We start from the raw sequence: 23,467 nt of genomic DNA on the forward strand, positions 1-23,467 counted from the left end.
CACACACACGAACAACAACAACAACAACAACACAGAGAAGAAGAAGAGGGGGTCGTTTTACTACGCATCATAAAAACGCAATCATTCATCTTCCAACTGTATCTTTCTGTTCTGGCTTTAGAATCATTGGTTGTTTACTGAGCCGTACTTTGGGAGTCATACTGTTGTGATACTGGGGAAAAAGGGTAAGGTTTGATAGACTAAACCCTTACACACATAACGTGAAAAACCTAAAGAGTGTGTGAGACTGCTAGCTGTGTCGTTCAGCAATAAACTTATCTACAAATGTGTTAGTAAAGAGCGACTTGTACTTCTGTCCCATTAAGCAACGGTTTAACAAATTTCACTGCAAACTATAAAAGGAATCTGGATTTAAATAGAACACAGTAGTGCAGGAAACACTAGTATGTGTCTATGGAACAAATCTCCTTCAGCGTTCAAATGACCAAAGTGAGGCCTACAGGCGTTTCTCTCGGTTGGTTGTGTTCAGGGAAAAAGCAGCTAAATACACTGAGACTGCTCCACATTGTTAGTGAGTTAACTCTGGATATCTGTAGGTTTGTCAAACTTGGAGTGAACAAAAGCAGAAAAACAGTAAAAGATGCAGACGGTGAAAGTCTGGTTTATTTCATGAACACAATGAAACATTTTACAGTCCACAGAGCAAAGTAGCACACATGATAAATAGATACACATAACACGGACAGTGAGAAGTAAAACTCGTCGTCTTACCACATGTTATATTCTGTAAACTTAAAATAACCACAGAAATTAGAGTTTAGTGTTTTAAAGTCATTATTAAAAACATGAGTCAACATTACTGAAGTGACACTTTAACGATGCTTCATATCATCGTGTTTATGATGTGACTGCAACAATTCGTCTGAGATACTCTCTTCTTTCGACTATCTCTCTCACATTTGCAGTTGCTATCATCTGTGCAACGTTTCCCTGTTTGCTAGTTCCCTGGTAGCTTTTCCATGTAACAACACTGTCCTTGTGTGTTTGTGCCATCTCATGCTTGCCAAAGATGACTAAAGCTTTCTTCCAGTTCTTGCAACCGTTACTGACCAAACTATCATGTTTGATGTTTTTGCCAAACACTCTACATGGGAAGCAGAAAGCTGCATTCTGGTTGACTGAATATTCAAACCAGCTGTGGTTAAATGCTCGCTTCTGTGTACCAAAAGTATCATGTGGATAGCTCTTCAGCTTCACCTGTCTGGGCCCTGTGTCTTTGTCACCTAAATCAAACCCTGTAGTAGAATGAGTTGCTGCAGCTGCTTCATCATTTTCCCTCTCTTGGCCTGTTTGCTCTCCTCTCTCTGTAATAACTTGATCTTCCTCTGCCTCTCGATCCATTTGCTGCAGCTCCTCTGTCTCTCCTTGCTCTCTCTGACTTGAACTTGCCTGTTGACCTTTTTCTCCCTCAGCCACTCCTTCTGCCTCACCCTTCAAGATACATTAAAACATACTGAATTGTAATGTAAATTGCTAATATCATGAGTTCTGCTCACGCCCCACAGTAATTTGTTGCTCCCAAATATTTTGAAGTTACAAACATTACATTTTGAGCACGCATGTGACTAAAATGGTTGCAATTTAAAGCCCTGAAAAATATTACTAAATTACTTGAATTGAAGTAATATTAAAATAGAACCCTCAAAAATATGTGAGTCAGGCTAATTTGACTTATATATATATATCTTTGTTCTCTCCACTTTCTAACCTTGACTCTCCTAAATAAAAGCTCAAGTTAAACAGGTCTTATATGTTGTACCGTGACTGAAATGTTTCATATTTCATATCCATATTGAGTTCCATAACATTCTAATCAGACTGTCTGCATCACAAATGACTCCATCCTGTGAAATCTTAGGGATGATCTGATATCCTCGTGTTGGTGTTGTTCCCACATCATCATGAAAATGTTGTTCCAGGTTCAACATTGCAAGTGACCAATCACATTGTTGTGACATTATTCTTTTGCGCGCCAAGCCATTCGTGAATTTATGAAATTCCAATGTTGCAAGGACAATATCAATTCTGCTTACTGTTTATTAAAGGGTTACGGTTAGGGTTAGGGTCAGGGTCCGTTGATCGGCGGACAGAGGCGGTTTCATGCAGCTTTAGTACAGTTTTTTGTTTTACGCCGGTTTTTTACGCAAAAGTATGACGTCACAACATTCTGATTGGTCACTTGCAATGTTGATCCTGGAACAACATTTAGTATGATGATCTGGGAACAACACCGACACGAGGATATCAGATCAACCGAAATCTTAGACCCACCTCTCCAGCAGAGGTCTCTCCCTTCTCCCTCTCTGTGCTCCTCTGCCCTGACTCCTACAGGTTAATGGGGATGGAGGAGTGATTATTATTATTTCCACTGATGATAACCATACCTGAATGAGCTCAGCTCGATTTTTCAGAGCTACAACGAGTGACAGAAATTAACATTATGCTAACAATTTAACTTAATGCGCTAGCCAGGTTTTTATTTATCAGAATGGGGAGCACCTGGTTCATCATTTACATGGGACTCGCTGCTGTTAGCTGGAGCTAACTAATTGTTACTACCAGCCAGTGATGAAGACTTACTTTCTTGAAAAACTTGCATATATCCATGATTTCTTGCTGTTTGGCGCATGCACGCTAGTGTGTCTGCACGTGTATACGAGCGGAGTGTAAAGTAGCAGTGAAAACGAGGACTGGATTTTCAGTAATGTGGATGTCCCCTGTGAACAACTGGAACGGATTGCATAACGAAGCACTGACGCTACCTTAACAGTGTAAAGTGAAAGGGACCAACCGAGTTATGATCATATTTATGTGAATAGCGACAGGTTTATATTATTATTTCTTTAAACTCATATTCCTGCATCTTTATATTGAATTTGTCTGCAAGTTCTGTAAAAAAAAAAAAAGTTGAATTAAAAAAAAAAAACTAAAAAAAAACAAACAAATTATTTAGGGGGGCTTAAGAATATTTTTGGGAGGTTTAAGCACCCCTAAAATAGCCTAATGACGCCACTGCTTCCAGCTGTGTTTCCCTCCTGTCTCTCATCCCCTGATTGCTGCTGTGTGTATTTAAGCCCTGTGTTCTCCTGCCTGTTGCCGGTTCGTTTGTGGTCCACGGTGTCCTGGCCCTCGTCCGTGGCGCCCTGCCGCTCCCCCCTGCTGCCCCCTGCTGGTACCCTCTCAGGTTTGTTATTTAGTTTTCCCAGTTTCTTTAGTTTTGTCATCCCTCACTGCCTGTTTTGCCACTACACCACTTTGTAAACATCACTAGCATTATCATCTACTGCCTGCATTTTGAGTCCTTTCTCCCTCCAACACCACACGGCTCGCCTCGGCAGCTGTGACAAAAGGGAGTTTTTCCTTCCCACTGTCGCCAAAGTGCTTGCTCAAAGGGGGTCGTCTGATTGTTGGGGTTTGACTGTCTTTACCTTACAGTATAAAGCACCTTGGGGTGATTGTTGTTGTGATATATATACAGGTGTTAGAACATCATCAAAAAGTTGATTTATTTCACTAATTCCATTCAAAAAGTGAAATGTGTATAATGTGATTCATTCCACACAGACTGATGTATTTCAAGTGTGTTTCTTTTAATTTTGATGATTATAACTGACAACTAATAAAAACCCCAAATTCAGTATCTCAGAGAATCATTGTGAAAAGATTCAATATTGCTGCTGCTGAGCAGTGAAGTGATGTTCTCTGGTGAAGGAAAATTCTGCATTCCTTTGGAAATCAGGGTCCCAGAGTTCCAGAGGTGAAATGTTTCCACAGTCAGTGATGGTTTCGTGTTGCTCCACTGTGTTTTCTGAGGTCCAAGGTCAACACAGCCATGTACCAGGAAGTTTTAGAGCAATTCATGCCTTCTGCTGCTGACCAACTTTATGGAGATGCAGATTTAATTTTCCAACAGGACTTGGCACCTGCACACATTGGCAAAGCTACCAGTACCTGATTGAAGGATCATGGTATCCCTGTGCTTAATTGGCCAGAAAACTCGCCTGACCCCCCCCCTTTAGAACTGTTGTATTATAATACCACCATTATCATGGGCAGTGTCACATTGTTCTCACTCAACTATCCCACCATTAATGAAGTTATTATTCATGGTTGCAGATTAAATTGTGATCTGTAGTGAGAGCAGGTGGAAGAGAGCCTGGAGAGGTGGTGGTACGCTCTGGAGAGAAGAGGAATGGAAGTCAGCAGAAGCAAGACAAAGTACATGTCTGAGAGGGAGACTGGTGCAGAGGTAGCAAACATGGATGGAGGGTGGACTGAGTAGAGATGAGTGCAAGCGATGATGCGTGACAGAGCGATGGCAGCAAAAGTGAAAGGGAAGATTTATATAATGGTAGTGAGATGTGCTATGAGGTCTTGTTTGGAGACAGGATTAGAGGTAGAGCTCAGGTGGAGTAGTTTGGAGACAAAGAGCAGTGAGTCTGAGATGATTTGGACATCTGCAAAGGAGGAACTGTGGATATACTGGACAAATCATGTAGAACACGGGAAAAGAGGGACCACAGTGAAGATTCATGGATGTAATGTAAGAGGACATGGAGGATGAATAGGTTGTTCCCTTAAGGGAGCAGCTGAAGGAGGAAGAAGTAAAGGTCTAATTTTTTGACCACTTTATGTCTCTTTTATAATAGAAATCCAATATTCAGTGTTGTGGCCTTTTGTCCCTGGGGCATCAGCTACAGTACAAAGGTTACACATTCCACTGTCGTGGCAACAAATACAAAATCATACTCGTCTTTTCCTCTGCGTGCTGGATGTTTGCATGGAGAGGATTTCTTGTTGTGGCGCCCACACATGGTCAAAACAATGAATACCCCTTTTGTTACAGAAGCTCAGGTTCTCAGACACTGTTTAGATTCATAAATGTTCAGTATCATCTGCATCAGCTGATGAATGACTCGATTTACTAACAACAAATATGTGATGTGTTTGGCTAAATTAACGAGTCAAGGGTTTATGACCCACAATTTACACACAAAATTAGTAACTGCTGAGATTTAAGGGACAAAACAGGATCATCAAACCAAGCTTAAGCTGGTCCCAGTGAACTCGTGCTATGCTATGTAAGGAGCACCTGAGCTACAGTCAGCCAACTGGAGTACAGACTTGAACACAAATCAGACTAAAAGCCTGATTTATTAATTACCTTTTAATGCATGAGCCTTGAGGTTGTGCAAATGGTGCCAGAGGAAAGAAGTTTCAGTAAATCCATTGTCCTTGGGAAGCGCTCAGTCTCTTAGAGTGAATGGATAAGCATTAATTATTCAGCAGTAAGCCCAAACAAATGGCACATCTAGTGTCTCGGTGCCTGCGTCAGGGCCCCTCCTGGCAGTCGATGGGTAGAGCACACGCAGACAGGAGGAGCACACCTTTAGCATGCATCGCATTACATTCATAAATGCATGATACATAGCTTGTATCTCACCCACTCCTAAGTGCACTTCTGAAGCATGTCTTTCTACTGTATAACTGAGTATCTTTCAAGGTGTCCTCCTGCTGATACAGACATCAAAGAACAAGACCTATCTCCTTCGCTTTGATCCGTTCCAGTTCCAGCAGCACTCCTCGCAGTCTCCACCCATGGTCGCATCATTTTTTGTTTGCAAATTGAACATTAAAGCTCTTCCAGTTTGGGCGACATCGAGCCATACGCTTTCTGTGAAAACCACCACATTTTTGTGGTGACTGTCACACAAACTGGCTGTGTGCAGCAACCCATCCCACCCACCTGAGGTGTGTGCTTAAATCCAAGTCTGGTTTTTAATGGAAGACTCTAACTACCATCAGGACACAGAGGAGTGTGGCAATCATGGAAGTCAAACATGCAGTAATTGTGTCATGCTGCAAAATGCTTCTACGTTCACAATCAAATGCACATCATGCCGACTGCCTTCCACATACTGTATGTATTTTACATGAAATGCAGGAACCTTGTGGTCTTTTTTCCCAGCTGCTCCATTGAGGGCGAACACATTCAGATCAAACTGAGGTTATTGTACTCGGCCCTGAAAATCTTAGAAATATGGTATCTAACCAGATTCTTACTCTGGATGGCATTACCTTGGCCTCCAGTAACACTGTGAGGAACCTTGGAGTCATTTTTGACCAGGACATGTCCTTCAACGCACATATTAAACAAATATGTCAGACTGTTTTCTTCCATTTGTGCAACATCTCTAAAGTTAGAAATATCCTGTCTCAGAGTGATGCTGAAACACTAGTTCATGCATTTATTACTTCCAGGCTGGACGACTGTAATTCATTATTATCAGGATGTCCAAAAAACTCCCTGAAAAGCCTTCAGCTGATCCAAAATGCTGCAGCAAGAGTCCTGACAGGGACTAGAAAGAGAGAGCATATTTCTCCTGTTTTGGCTTCCTGTTAAATTCAGAATTCAAAATCCTGCTCCTCACATACAAGGTCTTAAATAATCAGGCCCCATCTTATCTTAATGACCTTGTAGTACCATATCACCCTATTAGAGCACTTCGCTCTCGCTCTGCAGGCCTACTTGTTGTTCCTAGAGTATTTAAAAGTAGAATGGGAGGCAGAGCCTTCAGTTTTCAGGCCCCTCTTCTGTGGAACCAGCTTCCAGTTTGGATTCAGGAGACAGACACTATCTCTACTTTCAAGATTAGGCTTCAAACTTTCCTTTTTGCTAAAGCATATAGTTAGGGCTGGACCAGGTGACCCTGAATCCTCCCTTAGTTATGCTGCAATAGACGTAGGCTGCCGGGGATTCCCATGATGCACTGGTGTTTCTGCTTCACTCACTATGTGTTAACAGACCTCTCTGCATTGAATCATATCTGTTATTAATCTCTGTCTCTCTTCCACAGCATGTCTTTATCCTGTCTTCCTTCTCTTACCCCAACCAATCACAGCAGATGGCCCCGCCCCTCCCTGAGCCTGGTTCTGCTGGAGGTTTCTTCCTGTTAAAAGGGAGTTTTTCCTTCCCACTGTCGCCAAAGTGCTTGTTCATAGGGGGTCATGTGATTGTTGGGTTTTTCTCTGTATCTATGAAGCGCCTTGAGGCGACTTTTGTTGTGATTTGGCGCTATATAAATAAAATTGAATTGAATCTCCACCGAAGTTATTACGCACAGTCCACTACTTCTCTTTCATTCAAACTGCCGTTGCATCAACTGGGATTTTTTTTAAACAACTGACTGCAAAGCGTGAAGATTAAAGACAAATATGTCAGAACTAACAGTTACTAAAAATAATTCCAAGCAAAATGTGATAAAAAAAATTCATGAAGAACATTATTTTTAAAAGTGATTTCAAATCGCCCCGTGAATATTCAACAGTTCTTACAAAGAGAGAGAATGACGGAAACCCACATTAGCGTCTTAGAGTGACAGTCATCATGTATGCCACAGCTGGCACTTTCATCTGCGAGGTAATAATTTAAAAGTCTCTGTGTTCTTCAGTGAAATGCTTGTGACTGTGAATATGTGAGAAAGGGTGAGTCTGTCAGAAAGACCGAGAGTGCAAGACCTGCATATAGCAAACAGCGAGACCTGTGAGGAAAGGGATCCAACCATGCATGCTGAACACTCTCTGTCATAAACTATCCAAAAGGCTCTGTCTTACCTCTGCTTTTGATTGTGCACAACAGCACAATCCTCCAAATCATCTTTTTGGTGGTGAATGCTCACTGCATTCTCACAAAGGATAAATACTCGCTTTGCTAATCTATTTGCCAATTCATAAAACACAAAAGTAATGAAGCCACTTTATTATCCAAGCACAAAAAGGTGTGGGTTTGGTGGGTTTGGATACAAAATGTTCTGTTTGACTGTGATAAAGCAAACAATAGATGGGTCTTCAGCTCCTGGCAGTATCTCATGTGCTTATATACAGTTATGTGGCATTTTATAATATAACATGTTAGAAGTGTTTTTATTTATAATCTTCAAACAAATTAGTAAACAATGATTTAAAGTGAATGTTATGAAATGTAAAAGAAGCAGCACATATCATAAGTAGAAATACTAGAATATAGTCAAACTGCATTTCAGTAAAGTACTTGAGTACTTTCTATCACTGATGCATCGTAAGACTAAACGACTCTAGCCCAAAGCCATTTGAGATGTGCTAGTGAGGGTCCAGACATAGTTTGGAGGGCGGTACCATCACATGACCTCCCTGTGGACACGCCCCCATTGATCAGGACAAAAGCCAAAACTTTTCAGGGGTGACTGTGTAACACCTGTGACTTATAACATAATTCCTTAGATGGGATCATGGGATACTGAATAAAAATGTGGAAAAATCTAATATTCCTCAATGATTTTAGGATAGTTTCCTTTATATGCCTAATCTTACTCATACTAAACTAATTACCACAGCTGCAGCCCCCCACGCTTCCCCCTGCACACAAGCTATTATAGTCCACCAAAGCAGCGCAGGATGATGATTGGCGGGGCAGATTAACGTGACTGGCAGCGGCTACAAACATGCCCAGCGGCGTGCCGTCACCACCCACACTCGGGCAGCCATTCGCCCTGTTCTCCTACCCAGTGTCAGGTCTGCTACTGTTTACATGTCAGACTCTATTTACTCAGCGTGGCCTTGCAGTCTGTTTGCAGTGGATCAGGAAAATTTCCTGTCTTACAGCCTCAAACTCTGCATAACAGGATTCAACAAGTGTTTCTGATGAGGCACAAGGGCCTGTACACCTGTAGCTCAGACAGAGAGTGACAAAAAGTTAAGAAGCTACATCACAATCAACATGTGTCACCTCTTACAGTGATAAGAAAACAGTTAAAGAGACATGCAAATGCAGATCTGTTGTGCAAGTGACTCTCAAACACCCTTTTTTTTGGCATCACAGAACTAACAAGCCAGCACGCAAGGGGTTACTGAACATTAAGGGTTCACGGTCGAGCAGGTTTCTGAAATCAATCAGTTTCACGGACCGGACACATCTCAATGAAAACAGGCCGTGGTGATGAGCAATGATGTTGCCATGACAACAGGAAGGCTGAGCGTGCAGCCTGGCTTCGGTATCTTCAGGCGTGCGGCAGGCGGCACCCAGACGGTTTGGGTTTTTAACCTTTTAAGTGGCAGAAAGCAAGCTGCGGTTTCAGATGGGATCATGGAAAAATGGGGGCTGTGGGCGTGGGTGGATGGGTGAGGCGTTTGTGAAGAATTGGGGGTGTGGGGTGTCGGTGGGGGGCACAACAAAGTCAGGCATCATTTAAAACTGTGCCTCAAAGCATACACAGGGGAAATGGAAAAGCTAGTGGGTGGGCTGTTTTGTTCTGTTTTGTTCTTTTTTTTTGTTACCCTCCTAATCCAGCCATGGCCAACTACAGAGACATGAGAGGGACAAACAAACAGGTTAACACAAATACACACAGAGACACACAACCAAAATACATTCACTTTTCCTTTTCAGAATCATAATCAACCAGAAATGTTCAGACTTCCTACTATTAGAGACACACACACACACCAGTGGACATGCTGACAGTCACTCTTAAAACACACTGCATGCAGATTAAAGAGACAGCACTGAGAGTGAGAAGAGAACAGGATGGCTACAACAATAGAAACAGTGTGGGGAGCTCAGAGAAACACGCCTGCTACCACTGACTGCTGGCACATGAACACTCGCATACGAGCTGGTTAAAGGAACAGCTCAGACTTTGGGATTTGAGCTTACCTGCAGAGACAAACACATGAAAGGCTTTCTGACAGCTATAGACGGCTGATCTGACACAGAGCTATGCCCTGGTGCCACTCATTCTGCTGTTAATGAAGCTGTCATGTGGAGAATTGCCACACTCGTTGTGATATCATTGTAAACAAATGATCTTGTGCAAGACAAAACTATAGCATCTGAAAATGTACCTCTTTACCTTACAATATAAAACACCTTGAGGGAACTATTGTGTATGAATGTGAGAGTGAATGAATAGTGGCATTATAAAGCGCTTTGGGTGCCTTGAAAAGCGCTATATAAATCCAATCCATTATTATTATTATTATTATTGTTGGGATTTGGCGCTATATAAATAAAACTGAATAGAACTGAATCTATCAGCTAAACATCGAGCAATTTACCCTTAAATTTGTAGCACTGTTTGCAAGGTGGATGTTTTGGTCGGTCCAGTTGTGAAATAGTGCATTTATTATGGGGCATGCTTTTACAGCATTTGGCATCTGCGAGCATTAAAGACTTTGAATGATCGGAAAGAACTTTTGCTCGGTGAGCAATCACAAATTTTTTCCAAAATATCTCCCCAGTGGCTTATCCAGTCTTTAAGTGTGACATCATTAGCCGTGCCTGAGCCCAAACTCTGCTTCAGGTCCCAAAGTCAAACAAACACTGCGGCATCACTGAAAGTCGTCTAAATTCTTTCATCTGTAATAGAATGATCAGCGTTCTGCTCTACCAGGTGTAACAATTAAGTTTAACATCCAGGCATCCATGAAAACAGAATTTAGTAAATTTAACGGAGTTAGAAGTTAGCAGGAAGTTAGCTCGCTAGTTTCCACCTAAGCATGATATTGCATGTTCTGACTGAGAGATTTCTGAAAAAATTCAAACGTACAGCTCTGCTATCACTTCCAACATAAATGAAAAATGGCCTGTATTTGTAAAGCATGGAGACATAAAACTAAACAGCAGTGACGTTTGTAGGGTCACTGAAGTTGAGCTAGCTGGTATATAATGATGTGCTACGTGATCGCTAGCTATGCTAACAGAGGGATGTTAGCATAACATTAACTGTGAAGCTGGAGGATGAATGCTAACTTTTTTCCACTCGATAAAAGTTAACGTGAAGGTTCCTGATGGTTAGAGACAAATGCAATCGCATGACAGGATGCTGTAAACGGACCAGACTTCAGTCAGGAGAACAACTGAGATAATCCATCCACAATTGACTATGTGCACGTTAGCATATGCTACTTCCGGTGCAGAAACTCCTGTGGGGAGCTTTGTTTCCGGTGTCCTATTCGCGCCTGGTTTACGGTCCAAAACAAGTTAAGCAAATGAATGAATCAAGCGGCGATTTACATTTCTATAGATGTCTTGGGCATTTACCCGATATATCTGTAAATGATGTTCATCGACTTGTCGATATTTTTCCCCCGCGCCTCAGAGCAAAAGAGAAAAGGGATTCAAATGTTATATTTCTCAGCTGTCCCTCATTTATCGCGGGTGTTATGTTCTAAAAATAACCAGCGATAGGTGAAATCAAGTAGGTCACACTGCTAACGATCGATGCAGCGATTCTGTACTGTACAGGAGAGACGTCACGGAGGAGATCGTCTGCAGCGATCAGGACACAATGTGACGTAAAAAAAAGCATGCAAACTTGCACTAAAAAATCTGTGAAACAGCGAGGTGAAAGGTGAACGTTATAGCGAGGGACCGCTGTAATTTTGAAGGTAAGTCACAACATACCCTTCGTACATACTAATGTATAGAAACCGTTACCAGCAATCATTCATTTTTTGTGTGGCTTTTTTCACGGTTTGTTAACATGCTGTGTAGGTGTGTACTTGACTAGCTGATCTCGACATAATGGGGAAACATCTGGTTTGACTATTCTTCACCTGTAGTTTGAATGCTGAACATTTGCCTGTTTAAATCATGAGACCAGTCACTATACAGAGATGTGCTTCTGCATGTGGACGATGTGTCTTCTGCTGCAGTGATGCAGTTCTGCTTGTGTTGAGTGATGTAAATAACTGATCGATCTAAACGCTTTAAACGTCAAAATTGATCATTAGATTTTTTATGACACAACAGCGGTGAGTGTTCCCACCTCTGCTCTTTGTAACTTAACGCCATCTTTCCGTTTTCGAGTTTTGGACATGATTGTGGAGGATATCTTCGCAGTAGCGATTGACCGCAAAGTAAAGCTACCGGAAATGCACAACCCCACATCCGGTCTCAAACCAGGAAGTTAGCATTGTCTCGTGCACAGGGTCAATACGAGGTTAGTCATTCATATACTGCTGCATGGGCTGGGCTGTAGTTGCATCGTAAGGGCTTACAAACTGAGCTTTAAAAACGGAGAGAGGCCGACAGTGATCACCGACTGTTTTTAGGGGCTTTTTGAGATTAAATAGAACAAGATACAAAGCACTAAAACATGTTAAAAACACAACAGCCTTAATAAACTCTGAGTAGTTTGGACCCAGAAGCAGGGTTCATACGTCATCACTTAAAGCCCAGATAGTTCTTTTATCACTCTTTCACAGATCCAGTATTACCTTTAGTTACTTTCAGTACTGAATATATAATAGGTCACCCTAGCGGACTCGGGGTTTAGGGAACATCTCTAAGTTTGTGTCTGTAGAGGGACAATCAGAAATTAAAACGTATTTGTTCAATAAAAAAAAAAGGACTGAGATTTTCTGAGATTATTAAGGAAAGCACAACAGTTTTGAAGGTCATATCATATGAACACACAGTTCAACATAATTGAATATAATTTGCATTTTCTATCAGTTTTTCTGTTTTTGTCACAAGACGATGATACTGCACACTAGAGAGGTCAGTTACTTCCAAGAGCACAAAACTCAATAACATCTACAAATGTAAGGGCATAAAATTAGGTAAAGCAGATATGCTCCTGTGACAGGGTTCACCTCTGTGGTTTCAGTGACTGTGATCAGAAACAATCCCAGTTCACATCCAGCTGTTGCTTCTTCATCCAGCTTGCTCATTGAAATGCAGTGTAGAGGTCTGAGGTCAGTGTTATAACTAGAGATGGACCGATCCGATATTACGTATCGGTCCGATACTGACGTAAATTACTGGATCGGATATCGGAGAGAAATAAAAAATGTAATCGATCCATTAAATATCAAAAAAGCATCTCACAAAAGTTGCGACACGGCGTAACTCGGCTCATAACCGTAGCATGTCGGAGCAGTGTGCTCACCTGATAGAGCAGCTGTGAGTATTTGTAGCCTCGCTACCAAACCAGCATTTCATCTCCGATGAAGTTACCCCAGAGAGAAGTAAAGCAAGTGTGTAAGTTCATCTCTGAATGTTTGTAAAGCATTCCAGCGTTAAGCTTAACAAGCGATATATGGAGCGACTGCGTCTTCTTGCTGCTACTTCAATCATGAAACTGCTTAATGATTAGCTGATCAGCTTTTCCGTCGTGAGTCCGTCTCTCTTGTTTGTTTATTGCTCACTTCGCGCCAGAAAGAGGAAACCAGCAGCTGAACAACAGCAGAACGTTTAAGCTTGATAAGCTGTTGTTAGAATTTATTTTATATTACTTTCTACACCAGGATCTTTTTCTACGCAGCTGACGTAACTGTGCAGGGGCGATCTAGCAAAGCTTAGCCAATGGTCAATGGTAACTTTATCGTCCCTAACGGGAAATTGATTTGCAGTATGTCCGTACAAACAAACAAACAGACAACCAACACGTCACCTCACCAAGAGCCCTGTGTACAGGAGCTGCATGCAAAAAGATATTTTGTTAAAAGGGTTGGCGTAATAAGCAAATGCTTCAGCCAATACCTTTTGATTAGCCTTGTCTCATGCTTTCTTGCTTGGTGGTAGATCTTTGTTCTGTTTTCACTGAGATATTTGAATGCTAATCAATAAAAATCAAATCAAATAATATAATATAAGCCTGATAAAACAACCTAGATTTTTCATCAAAAAAGCACAATGTGCAATGGCAACAACACTCATGGTTTAGTGTTATTAACCATGATAATAGCAGTAGGTACAAAAGACAGTCTATGTCTCTTTGTCTTCACTGCAGGCACTTTATAACGACGACCTGATGGAAGCAGTTGAAAATCATTAAAGAGAGGGTGATCTGAACACAACAGGACAGAGGCTGCCTTGCTCAGCACCGGCCTGTTATAAAAGTCCACAAGCTGGACCTGAGACCTCCCTGAAATCTTGACAGACACTTTAACCAGGTTGTTAAGTCTGGTCTTATTATTCAGGGACATATTACCGTACCAAGCAATGATGTGTAATTGTTTGAGAGTAGCACTGACTCCAAACAACCGTCAGGATTGCCAATAATAAAACCATGCGAAATAAAAAACCCATCTTCATTAAAAGAAGTTCCACAAAGCACAAGCCGATGCTATAGGATTTCCTCAGGCAAAAAAAAAAAAAAAAGATAAAATAAAATAAAGGAATAAAAGAATGAAATAAAAAAAGTAAAAACACTGACAGACAAAGACAACCTGCTGGTCGCCGCAAGAGCAGCGCCCTCTCCTCCTGACTGAGGCCTGGGACGACTGCCACCGGGAGCCGGGGGGGCCGATAGGGCATTAACAGGGAAAAGGGGGCACAAAGACATACTTTTCTTTCTTATTCTCATTTAAAATATCGAGCTTTTAATAAATAATTATCTGAATCTTACACCCAAAGTTTTAATCTGATGTAAAATGTATAGAAGTCAATTACTGTATATAGTAACTGTTAAGTCTAATATACCCTAGTAAGCTACAGTACTTTTTCCTTTGGGAAGGTACCATCTGTGCAGTCTGCAGTTCTGTTGAAGAAAGATGTTGAATCTATTTAATTATTCTTGAAAAATTATTTATTTCTGTGCATTTTTTTTCACACTGCATCAAATTAAAGTTGATTACGTTGATTAAGCATCATGGGGTGGAGGGTGGTTCCCTATTTCTTTTTGCTGGGAGTTGGAACCCTATTAGTTAGGTTGCTTAATATTTCTGCTAAGTACTCTTTAAAATACCAGAATAGGGAGGATGGTGCAGGTTTAAGTTCATTTGATTGATCAGTTTTGCTGAACTATGAAATATTTTGGGTGCAGTGTATTTTTTGCATACAGGTATAACAGAATAGCTTTAGTGTTGTTGTTTATTTAAACTTGAGTATGAACTTATACAAAATGCAGCAAGATATTAAAAAAACTGTTTTATTGATTAAAAAACACTATATCAGATTCATATCGGTATCAGCAGATATCTAAATTTATGATATCGGTATCGGACATAAAAAAGTGGTATCGTGCCATCTCTAGTTATAACTCACATTATTGACATGTTCCCTGGATATAAAGAAAGTGTTCGGTTGTTAGCTGTGCACTTCGTTTGGCCAAAGCTACCCCCTGAAAATCCTTACAACATCACGCCGTGCATGGCACCCTGCACAGAGGTGAACCCTGTCGCAGGATGGATTTCAGCTTGTCTTTGATTTATGGGTCCCTGAACACAGTGAGTTAGAAAGAAAACTGGGACTGCAGCAGATCACAACCCTGAGACGTTTTACAACTTCCTCAGCAGGTAATATTTATCACATACAACTACAAAAGGAAAAATATGTGGAAATCATCTACTGCTGTATATATCTGTGAAGGTTCTCAGTCATCCAGGTCATCGTAGTCAAAGGAGCTTGCAAAGAAAAGCGTCTGGACTTCTTTAAGTTGCTTGAAGACGTTTCACCTCTCATCCGAGAAGCTTCTTCAGTTCTAAGGTCAAATGGTGGAGAGTCCCAGATATAAACCTAGTGGGAGTGACCCCCCACAGAGGGACAAAAGGACCCCCTGATGATCCTCTAATCGCCTGAGCCAAGGTGTGAAACTGGGTGTGGGTCCCAATCAGCCAGAGTTTCAGGCATAGCTGGACTGGCCATTGGGCATACCGGGCATTTGCCCGGTGGGCCGCTGGCGATTTTTTGTTTTTATGGGCCGATCGATTTTTTTTTTTTTTTTGGAAGGGTATAAATAATGAAAGGTGTTGGATTGGCCAATTGGTCATGATCGACTCTGGGCTGGACCAATTACAGCCGAGGAGGTCGGATGCACCCTCCCCCTTGTTTAGCAATCTTATAGACGAACTAAAGAAAATGGAGAACAAAATGGAAAGGAGGTGCAGAAAAAATTAGGGCCAAAAAGAAACAAGCCCTTCAGGCAGATGCTGCCAAATGTGTAAAAATAACTGAATTGTTTGGCGGTAGCTATGGCAGAGCTTCCACAGATTTAGCAACATCAGCAAGTGGTGGAGGCCAGCAGGTGGATAAGGGAAAGGGGAGGCAAGAGGAGGAGAGACCCGAGGCGGCCGCCGGTCATAGTGGCAGAGGAACTGAACTTCAGGTAAGAAGTTATGACCTGCTGTCTGTCTGTGTCAGATATAAACCAAGTTTAGTTGTAGTTTGTTTTCGTTGTGCTGACTTTTTACAGTCGCTTAGAATAACTGGTACTGCTACTAGCTAGCATGACGGAGTTTAAATACTGCTGGGCGGGTGCTATGAAGTTACTGATAGTACATTTTATTTGCTGTTAAAGAGCACTTCACTGTTAACGCTGTCCCCGCTGTGGTGTCAGGGCTGGAGGTGAACTCAAACGACATGCTTCCTTTCCTTGGAGGATCATTTCCCTTCCTTCTCTCCTTAACACCTTGTCAGGGAGTAGATTAATGCCCTGAGGGGGTTCTTTCAGGCACACACCGAACACTTGTGTAAGAGTTGAATTATCAGGTTAATCATACGCCAGCTGGTCTTTAATGCTACAGGAGTGCTTTAAACAAGAAGAAAAAGGCTGCAATTATCACATCACAGTGAGGGAATGTGATTCTCATGGAGACAATAAAGGTTTGAAGGCGCTCGTAGAAGCAGATGCTTCTCTATTGTACTGGTGGCAGGAAAATACGGTTGGTTAGTGTTGCTACAGGAAGACAGACGTATGCGTGTTGTAAACACGAGCATTCATCTCCATCTACTCCGTCCTGCTACTAAAGCGACGCGGAGACTAACTCAATATTTACCTCTTACACATCTGCTCCTTCCTCTGTCAGCAGGGTAATCGCCAAGAAACACTTCCAAGAAATTAGCAGCCACGTCTGGAGGAACAAAAGGCTGGAAAGATTGAATTTTGTCCCCATCAGTTAGAGTTTCCATTTACAGATTAATGATGTGAAATAAATCCAAGCTCAAATTTGTGTGGGAACGTCAGCCTTTTCACACACAGGAAAAATTCCCTGCCGTCATCCTCGCTCAAAGTCTGTTGATGGACTGAAAGAGGAGGACAAGCGATCTGGGGCGAGGTCACCTGCCCACCCACACACTCTCATCCTGCCCAGCACCTCCACTTTGGTAAAATTATAGAGTCAGACTCTGAAATGACGAGTGAAAGGACATTTACATTTCCTGCTGATCTTTGAGGACTCCTCTGACCTGAGAACATGGGCTCGTAGCAATTCCACGAGTGAACAAATTTACACTGATATTCTGGCTTTTCTGCAATTTTTCACAGTTTTCAGAACTGGAACAATTCTTATCTCACCACAGAATTATGATAGAATTAGCGTATCAGTACAACATAATTAAGAAATGTATGTTTGCCTTATCACCTGCTGTTACGGCAAACTTTGTCTGATGAGTTGTTGTGCGAGGCAACAACTCTGCTTTCTTTATTTAAACATCAGCCTCATGGTGGTCCTGCAGACGCTGAAGAGGAGGAATGATATAATGGTGAAAACGGACTCTGCTGTTCTCTTTTTAGATGGATGAGCTGCTGCGTGAAGAAGGCAGAGCCTGATTCAGCTTACTGATGAAAGGAAAAGCAAACGCTCAAACATACTGAGGGGAAATTTATCAATGAGCAGGATGTGTGGTGAATATATAACAGCAGCTCTTATTGTTCTGTACAGACGCGGTACGATAAATGCTCGAAGCACAGAAATCTACTTTGTGCTTACATGTTTTCACCAAAAAAGATAAAAGCATATTTTCCCTCAGCTGTAGGTTATATCTAGCCTAATATCAGCCTGTGGGCGGAGCATTTGTGCCTGACTTACGGACGCCTTCAGAGCCTCCGAGGATTATGGGTGAAAAAGCTAAAGAGCTGTACTGGATGCAACAATCGTGCCGTGGTGAGGATATTCAGTTTCCAAGTGGCACTGCAGGAGCCTTCACCACCTTTCTATTGGCCGATCTTCTCTGAGATGATTTTGTCCCCGGTTTAAAGACCAGTGGTTGTTGACATTTTGGATATTATATATGCTGTAAAAACTTACAAATGTGGGAAAACCAACTTCAGAAAGAAATAAAAACAATATCAGCTAACAGATATTCAAGTCCATCCAACCTCTCCAGGGTGGCGGGTGCTGGAGCCTATCCCGGCTAGCTCAGGGCGCGAGGCGACAGGTGGCCAGCCTGTCACAAGGCTGAGACACAACCACTCACAGCTGTGGGGATTCAAACCCAGGACGTTCTTGTTGCTGTGCTTACTGCGCTGCCTGTATTTTTTCAAAATGTATTTATTTTAAATAATGCTAAGAGAAATATTAATCTTGTACTAACATCAAGATCACAGTGTGTTGAAACAAATAGTTTTATTAAATCCACAGATGGATGATCAAGTAGTGCCGCTGGTGTCGCAGAGAGAAACAAGCTGGCATCAGAGCTTTGACACAGCAGCTGCAGCAACGATGGACACCAAGACAAAATGCTCTTTTTGAAAGGCTGATGAAGGAGGTGTGAGGAGTGGCGCTGGCATTGCAAAATATCACAATACTGTCAAGCAGAACTCTGATTCACGTCCACAGTGGGAGCCTCGTTTTAGCACTGCGTTTTTTTATTTATGTTTCTTTTTCATTCACTGTGGTTACAACAAACAGCTCCATTACAACAAAGTGGACCTAATTTATCATGCCTTTTTCTATACATAATATATGCATGTAACAGTAACAATATACTGTTACTGTAAAAGCTTCGTTTCAGACAGTTTTCTTCTCTATCTGTGGCTCTCTGATGTCAAACACATCCGATATGATTGATGTAGTCTTCTCATGATAGTACTATCTGCCTTACATTTATGAGACAGCGAATCAGAAGACAGTTAGTTAAAAATGTCAGACAGTGCATGAGCAGAGAGACTGCACAGAGTCCCAGCACGACATAAACAAGGTTTCATTTGAACTGTAAATTATGCCAGGTCACTCAGGTACGAGTGGAGGAAGAATAATGTGATACTGGCACGTTCCTTTAACCACGCACAGTGAAACATGATGCCGTTCATTTCTATGTGACAGATTTGAGCCCTGGTTTGTATATATATCATAAATGTGGCCTCAGCTATGAGCACTTCAGGAGCTCTTCCAGCCCCCCTGACCTCTAACCACACCCTGAACAGTGATGTCAGGTCAGATGTTCGTTGCCCTGACACTTAGATCAAACCTCGCCAGAGCGCTTTGTTCCTGCGTCGCTGTCTTTGTGTTTAATTACCCTTCAAATCACCTACATCACTCAAACCTGTGCAGCAGCAGCATGCTGTCTGAGACATCCTGAAGACTGTGAGGCATCATTTCCATTTACACAACATGACATCACAACTTGCTCATATTCCCTCTTACAGCACATCAATCAGCCAATGAGGGAACAATTTGCCCCAGAATATACCAGCAGCCTGAGGCGAGCTTACCACAGCTCCTGCTCTGAAAGCAGACAGGCAGCTGTTCCAGATGTGGACTTCTGCAGAGAGACTGAATGAACTATTCCCAAACTTTTGCTGATTGATTTATAACACCTGAGGGCAGCGTGTGCTTGTCTGGGTTGGTTCTAACATCTTGGTGTTGCACATTCAGTAAACAACAAGCCTCGTGAGCCGGGTGGTTAAATCCTTTGATTTCACATTGTGCTCGAGTCTAAAATAACTAAAAGATGAGCAGAAAGGAAAGATGAAGATGCCACATGTGGCCTATAAGTTGACATCACTATTATTCCCAGCACGAGGCACTGCTCTAATTTTAGAAAAGATGAAAGTCCCACACATTTCTTTGGAGCAGTGCTGAGATGCAGTTTATTAGAAAAGGCTGGCTGTGATCTAAATAGTGTCAGTGATGGAGTGATATTTCCCAAGCTGGGGCCGATAAACAGGAAGCACTGAGAGACAGATACAGGATACAACACTGCTGCTATGAATATCCACCCTGGCGGTGTTGGCACCTTGTTTGATCATGACTGGAAAAATCTGCTTATTTTTAAAGTGGCATAATTAAATCTGGAAATCAGCAGGACTCGCTATAAAGCAATGGGTTCTTCCTATTCACAGTAAAGCTTTGGTTGCAAAGAAAACACTTCAGGAGCGCAACGCTCACATTTTGGGGGAGGTGGACAAGTTTCGAGACAACTTGCCAACTTGTGAATTTGACTCATGCAGTGAAACTGTGGAGCTACCCTTAACAGCGTGAGCTGCTGTTTGTTTCTGTGAATGAAAGGCAAAGAGTTAGCAGAGTGGAGCTCATTGTGTGTTTTGGAGAGCCTCAGACGCAGCGGTGCGCTCTTACCCTCGCCGCCCTGGATGAGTAGGGGTCCTCGAACAGATTCCAGATTACCGGCTGCCACTTCCTCCACAGGCTGACATTCCCGTCGGCAGCCACGTCCTCGATGCCGAGTCTCTTCCCTATCTCGTCGTCCTCGTCTCCGTTGTCCACGTTGAGCTCGAACACGTCCAGAGCCTCCTCCGCGTCCCGGTGCTGTCGGTATGTCATCCAACAGCAGGGCTCCACGTCCGTCTCATCGATGCCCCAAAAGGAGAGCTCCTCCTCGAACAGCGGTCCGCACACATCCGCCGGGCAGTGAAGCTTGCCGGTGCGGTAGTAGTTGAGCACGTAGGCGAAGACGCCCGGGTGACGGTCGAAGAAGTACTCGTTGGTCCGCGCGTTGTACTCGATGAAGCCGGGGACTTGTTGCAGCTGATCCAGCACGGAGTCGATGTCCGAATCGGAGGCGAGCAGGGCCAGTCGCGTCCCCGGCAGCGTCTTTAAGGTGGTTTTGTAGGTCTCGTGCCTCGTCCCCCCGACGTTGAGGATTATCCTCTCGTTGTCGTCAAACTTGCCCATCGCTCTGTATCAGACATGACTTGATGAAAGCGGGGGAAGTTGGCGAGTGCAGTCTGAAGGTTTAACAGCGAGCCTGACGCGCACACACCCACAGCCCTGTTCACAAAAGCTCCGGGATTTTGGCCGCCGTGCGCAGCATCTCCGATTTCACTCACCCGTCGCTGTCGTATCTTTTGGGGGGGGCGAGGAGGACATCCATCTTTTGTTGACGGATATTTCACAGAGACATAAGGAGTCTGTTTGTATCCCGCTATCTGTTCAGTCGGCCGGTCGGTCAGTGCTGGGAGTGATGAATGATCTCAGCCGGTGGCTCCAAACAGACTGAGCTCCTCATGCCGTTGCGCGTCTCCGGCGTCCAAGACGCACAGCCGCTCGTCATCGTCGGGCTCGTTACTTAAAATGTGTAACGTGTCGACACCTTACATATTATCACATGATTAAAGTCACCCATTGTGGCACCGCCTCACTCTTTGCTTCAGAAAATCAGGACGTTGATCTGCGCCCGTCTTCCGTGCCGTCACGGTTTGGACTCGATCAAAGAATCTGAAGAGGAAATTTCCACCCAGGAAAGAAAAAGAGCCTCCAGGAGGCTCCAGTTTCAGCACAGATCGCACAGCTCGCTGTGAGTGATGGTTTAAATACTCCCATCTACGAGGACTTCATGTGTGTTCATGCAGAGGCAACACCACAGAGACACCTGTTGTAAAGGTTTGCCTATAAATGTGTGCAGATGAATGAAATACTGACCTTAAAGAAGACATCTGTCCTCCTGACAGCACATCACACGCACAGTAGCGAAAACACGTGACAATAAAGTAAGTATTAGTTTAGTCATAACGCTCAACTAAACAGGAGAATAACAGGGGCCGACACACAGACAGTAATCATGTAACCAGGGCACCGATTAAAGCTTTAGTGCGTAAAGGGCAGGCTGGGACGGAGGAGCTGATCCGTCCTCTGCCACCACAAAACCAAAACTGTGTTAACAGTGGCAGAAGAAGCAACAACAGCTGTCTCTGCATTGTACAGGTGGTGCATTACAAAATCTAGCTGGACAGAGACAATTATGGCTCAGATACTGAATAAAACCTGCATAGAAAGTGTTTGTTTACAGCAGCACTTAGTATGTTTGTAAATGAAAAGCCAAAGTAAAGACTTCACATTTATATCACACAAAGGAGCATTTTTATGTTTTTTTTACAAAGGACAAGAAAATCTTTGCACAATCCCTACGAAGAAACAAAGTGACCAGCGAGAAAACTGAAGGCAGTAACTTCCTTTCACAATCAGCTTAATAGGTGTCATAAAAATTGGGTTCTGTTTTTTTAATATACATTTTAAAGTGCAAATCATACTTGACAACATTCAGTGACATACAGTTATAATATAAAATTCATATTCTATAATCGTCTGGGATAACTGTGGTTGCAGATGAGCCAGTATCGTGCAACTCTGCATGTAGTTTTCTTTACTCTGATATAAAACTCTGTGTAGCATTTTCCTTTACTACTGTTATGTTTTTGATGTATTCTTTATTTATTGATGAAAGCAAACGAGGCCCTGCAGAGCTGTCTCAGACTCACCAGTCTGAGCATCCTTCCATGTCAAAACCAACACACAGAACTGGTTACCACTGCAGCTGTGTATCTGTGTGACCGATGTATCCGTTCCCATCTTCAACCTTTGAAAAAAGGAACCTCAAAGGCCTGAGACCTAACCACAGCAGCCCACTTTACTCAGGCTGCCATCGAGTCTCAGATGCGTGGAGTGGTAACATCAGTAGTACAACTTGTAACAAAAGTACCATAAAGTACTTCATGGTGTGAACAGAAGTCATAGCAGCAGTTCAAATATAAGCTGTATATGTACTTTAGTGTCAAGGTAAAGTGTTGCTTATTCACAAATTATTTGTGATGTTTTTGCATCAGGTGGCAAACGTCAGTGACAAAACCAAGAACTTTCCTTTTCCTCAGTGAAACTCATTTAACAGCATTTGCGTGGTTTTCAGCCAGCAGGTTTTACAGCTGAGACGCTGCCAACCAGAAGGCCCGTCGCCGTCTCCCCAGAGTGCACGAGCAGGAAACAGTGACATCTCTCAGCAATCCAAGCACAGCTCAATCAACAAGTAGACACAGCAGCTGATCTGTCTGTAATTACATGCATCATTATTCCCTGACGTACGGCTGTTCAGTGAAACTCTGAGTAACCGAGTTACTCTCCCTCTTCATCACATCTATAAAATCTGGGATCAGAATGAAACACAGAGTATTTTAGTGGGGCTGATGTTGGTCTCTCATTTGGTCTTGGTTAGCTTCTAACTGCACTGGCAGATAGAGAGGGAGGAAGTGGAGCGAACAGAGCTCCAACAGAGCTCTTTACGAACCCCTGTGAATGATCCCCACAGCAGCAAAACATTCAGCACACTGTAGCACATCAGTCAGACACAAACACCACAGGACAATCAGACACGTTTCACCCTTCATTTCTTTATATTGTTCTGGGAAAATTGAAATAGGCCCCACTCATCGTATAATTACTACTAATTACTTACTACTTCTACTTCTACATAGTACAGGATATTCCATAGTATACTATCAAATGTTTGCAAACC

General features: G+C 42.7%; 1 protein-coding gene across 2 annotated transcripts in view; it reads right to left on the reverse strand.

The window, feature by feature from the left end:
- kcnc2 (potassium voltage-gated channel, Shaw-related subfamily, member 2) overlaps window positions 1-21,605 on the reverse strand; it is a 122,489-nt gene extending 100,884 nt beyond the window's left edge. Inside the window, exon 1 of one of the 2 annotated variants that reach the window (XM_085436829.1) lies at window positions 20,302-21,604. In XM_085436829.1, coding sequence (XP_085292955.1) covers window positions 20,302-20,856 — 555 coding nt within the window. In that variant the 5' untranslated portion in view covers window positions 20,857-21,604. Of the gene's footprint in view, window positions 1-20,301 lie in introns of both variants that reach the window. The other variant, XM_085436828.1, reaches the window with a different exon arrangement.
- Between the last annotated feature and the right edge of the window lie 1,862 nt (window positions 21,606-23,467).

The sequence above is a fragment of the Copadichromis virginalis genome, linkage group LG17, assembly GCF_057382275.1.
Source record: "Copadichromis virginalis isolate Kocher_CV1m ecotype Utaka linkage group LG17, C_Virginalis_male_GT1.1, whole genome shotgun sequence".
In the NCBI taxonomy this organism is placed as follows: Eukaryota; Metazoa; Chordata; class Actinopteri; order Cichliformes; family Cichlidae; genus Copadichromis; species Copadichromis virginalis.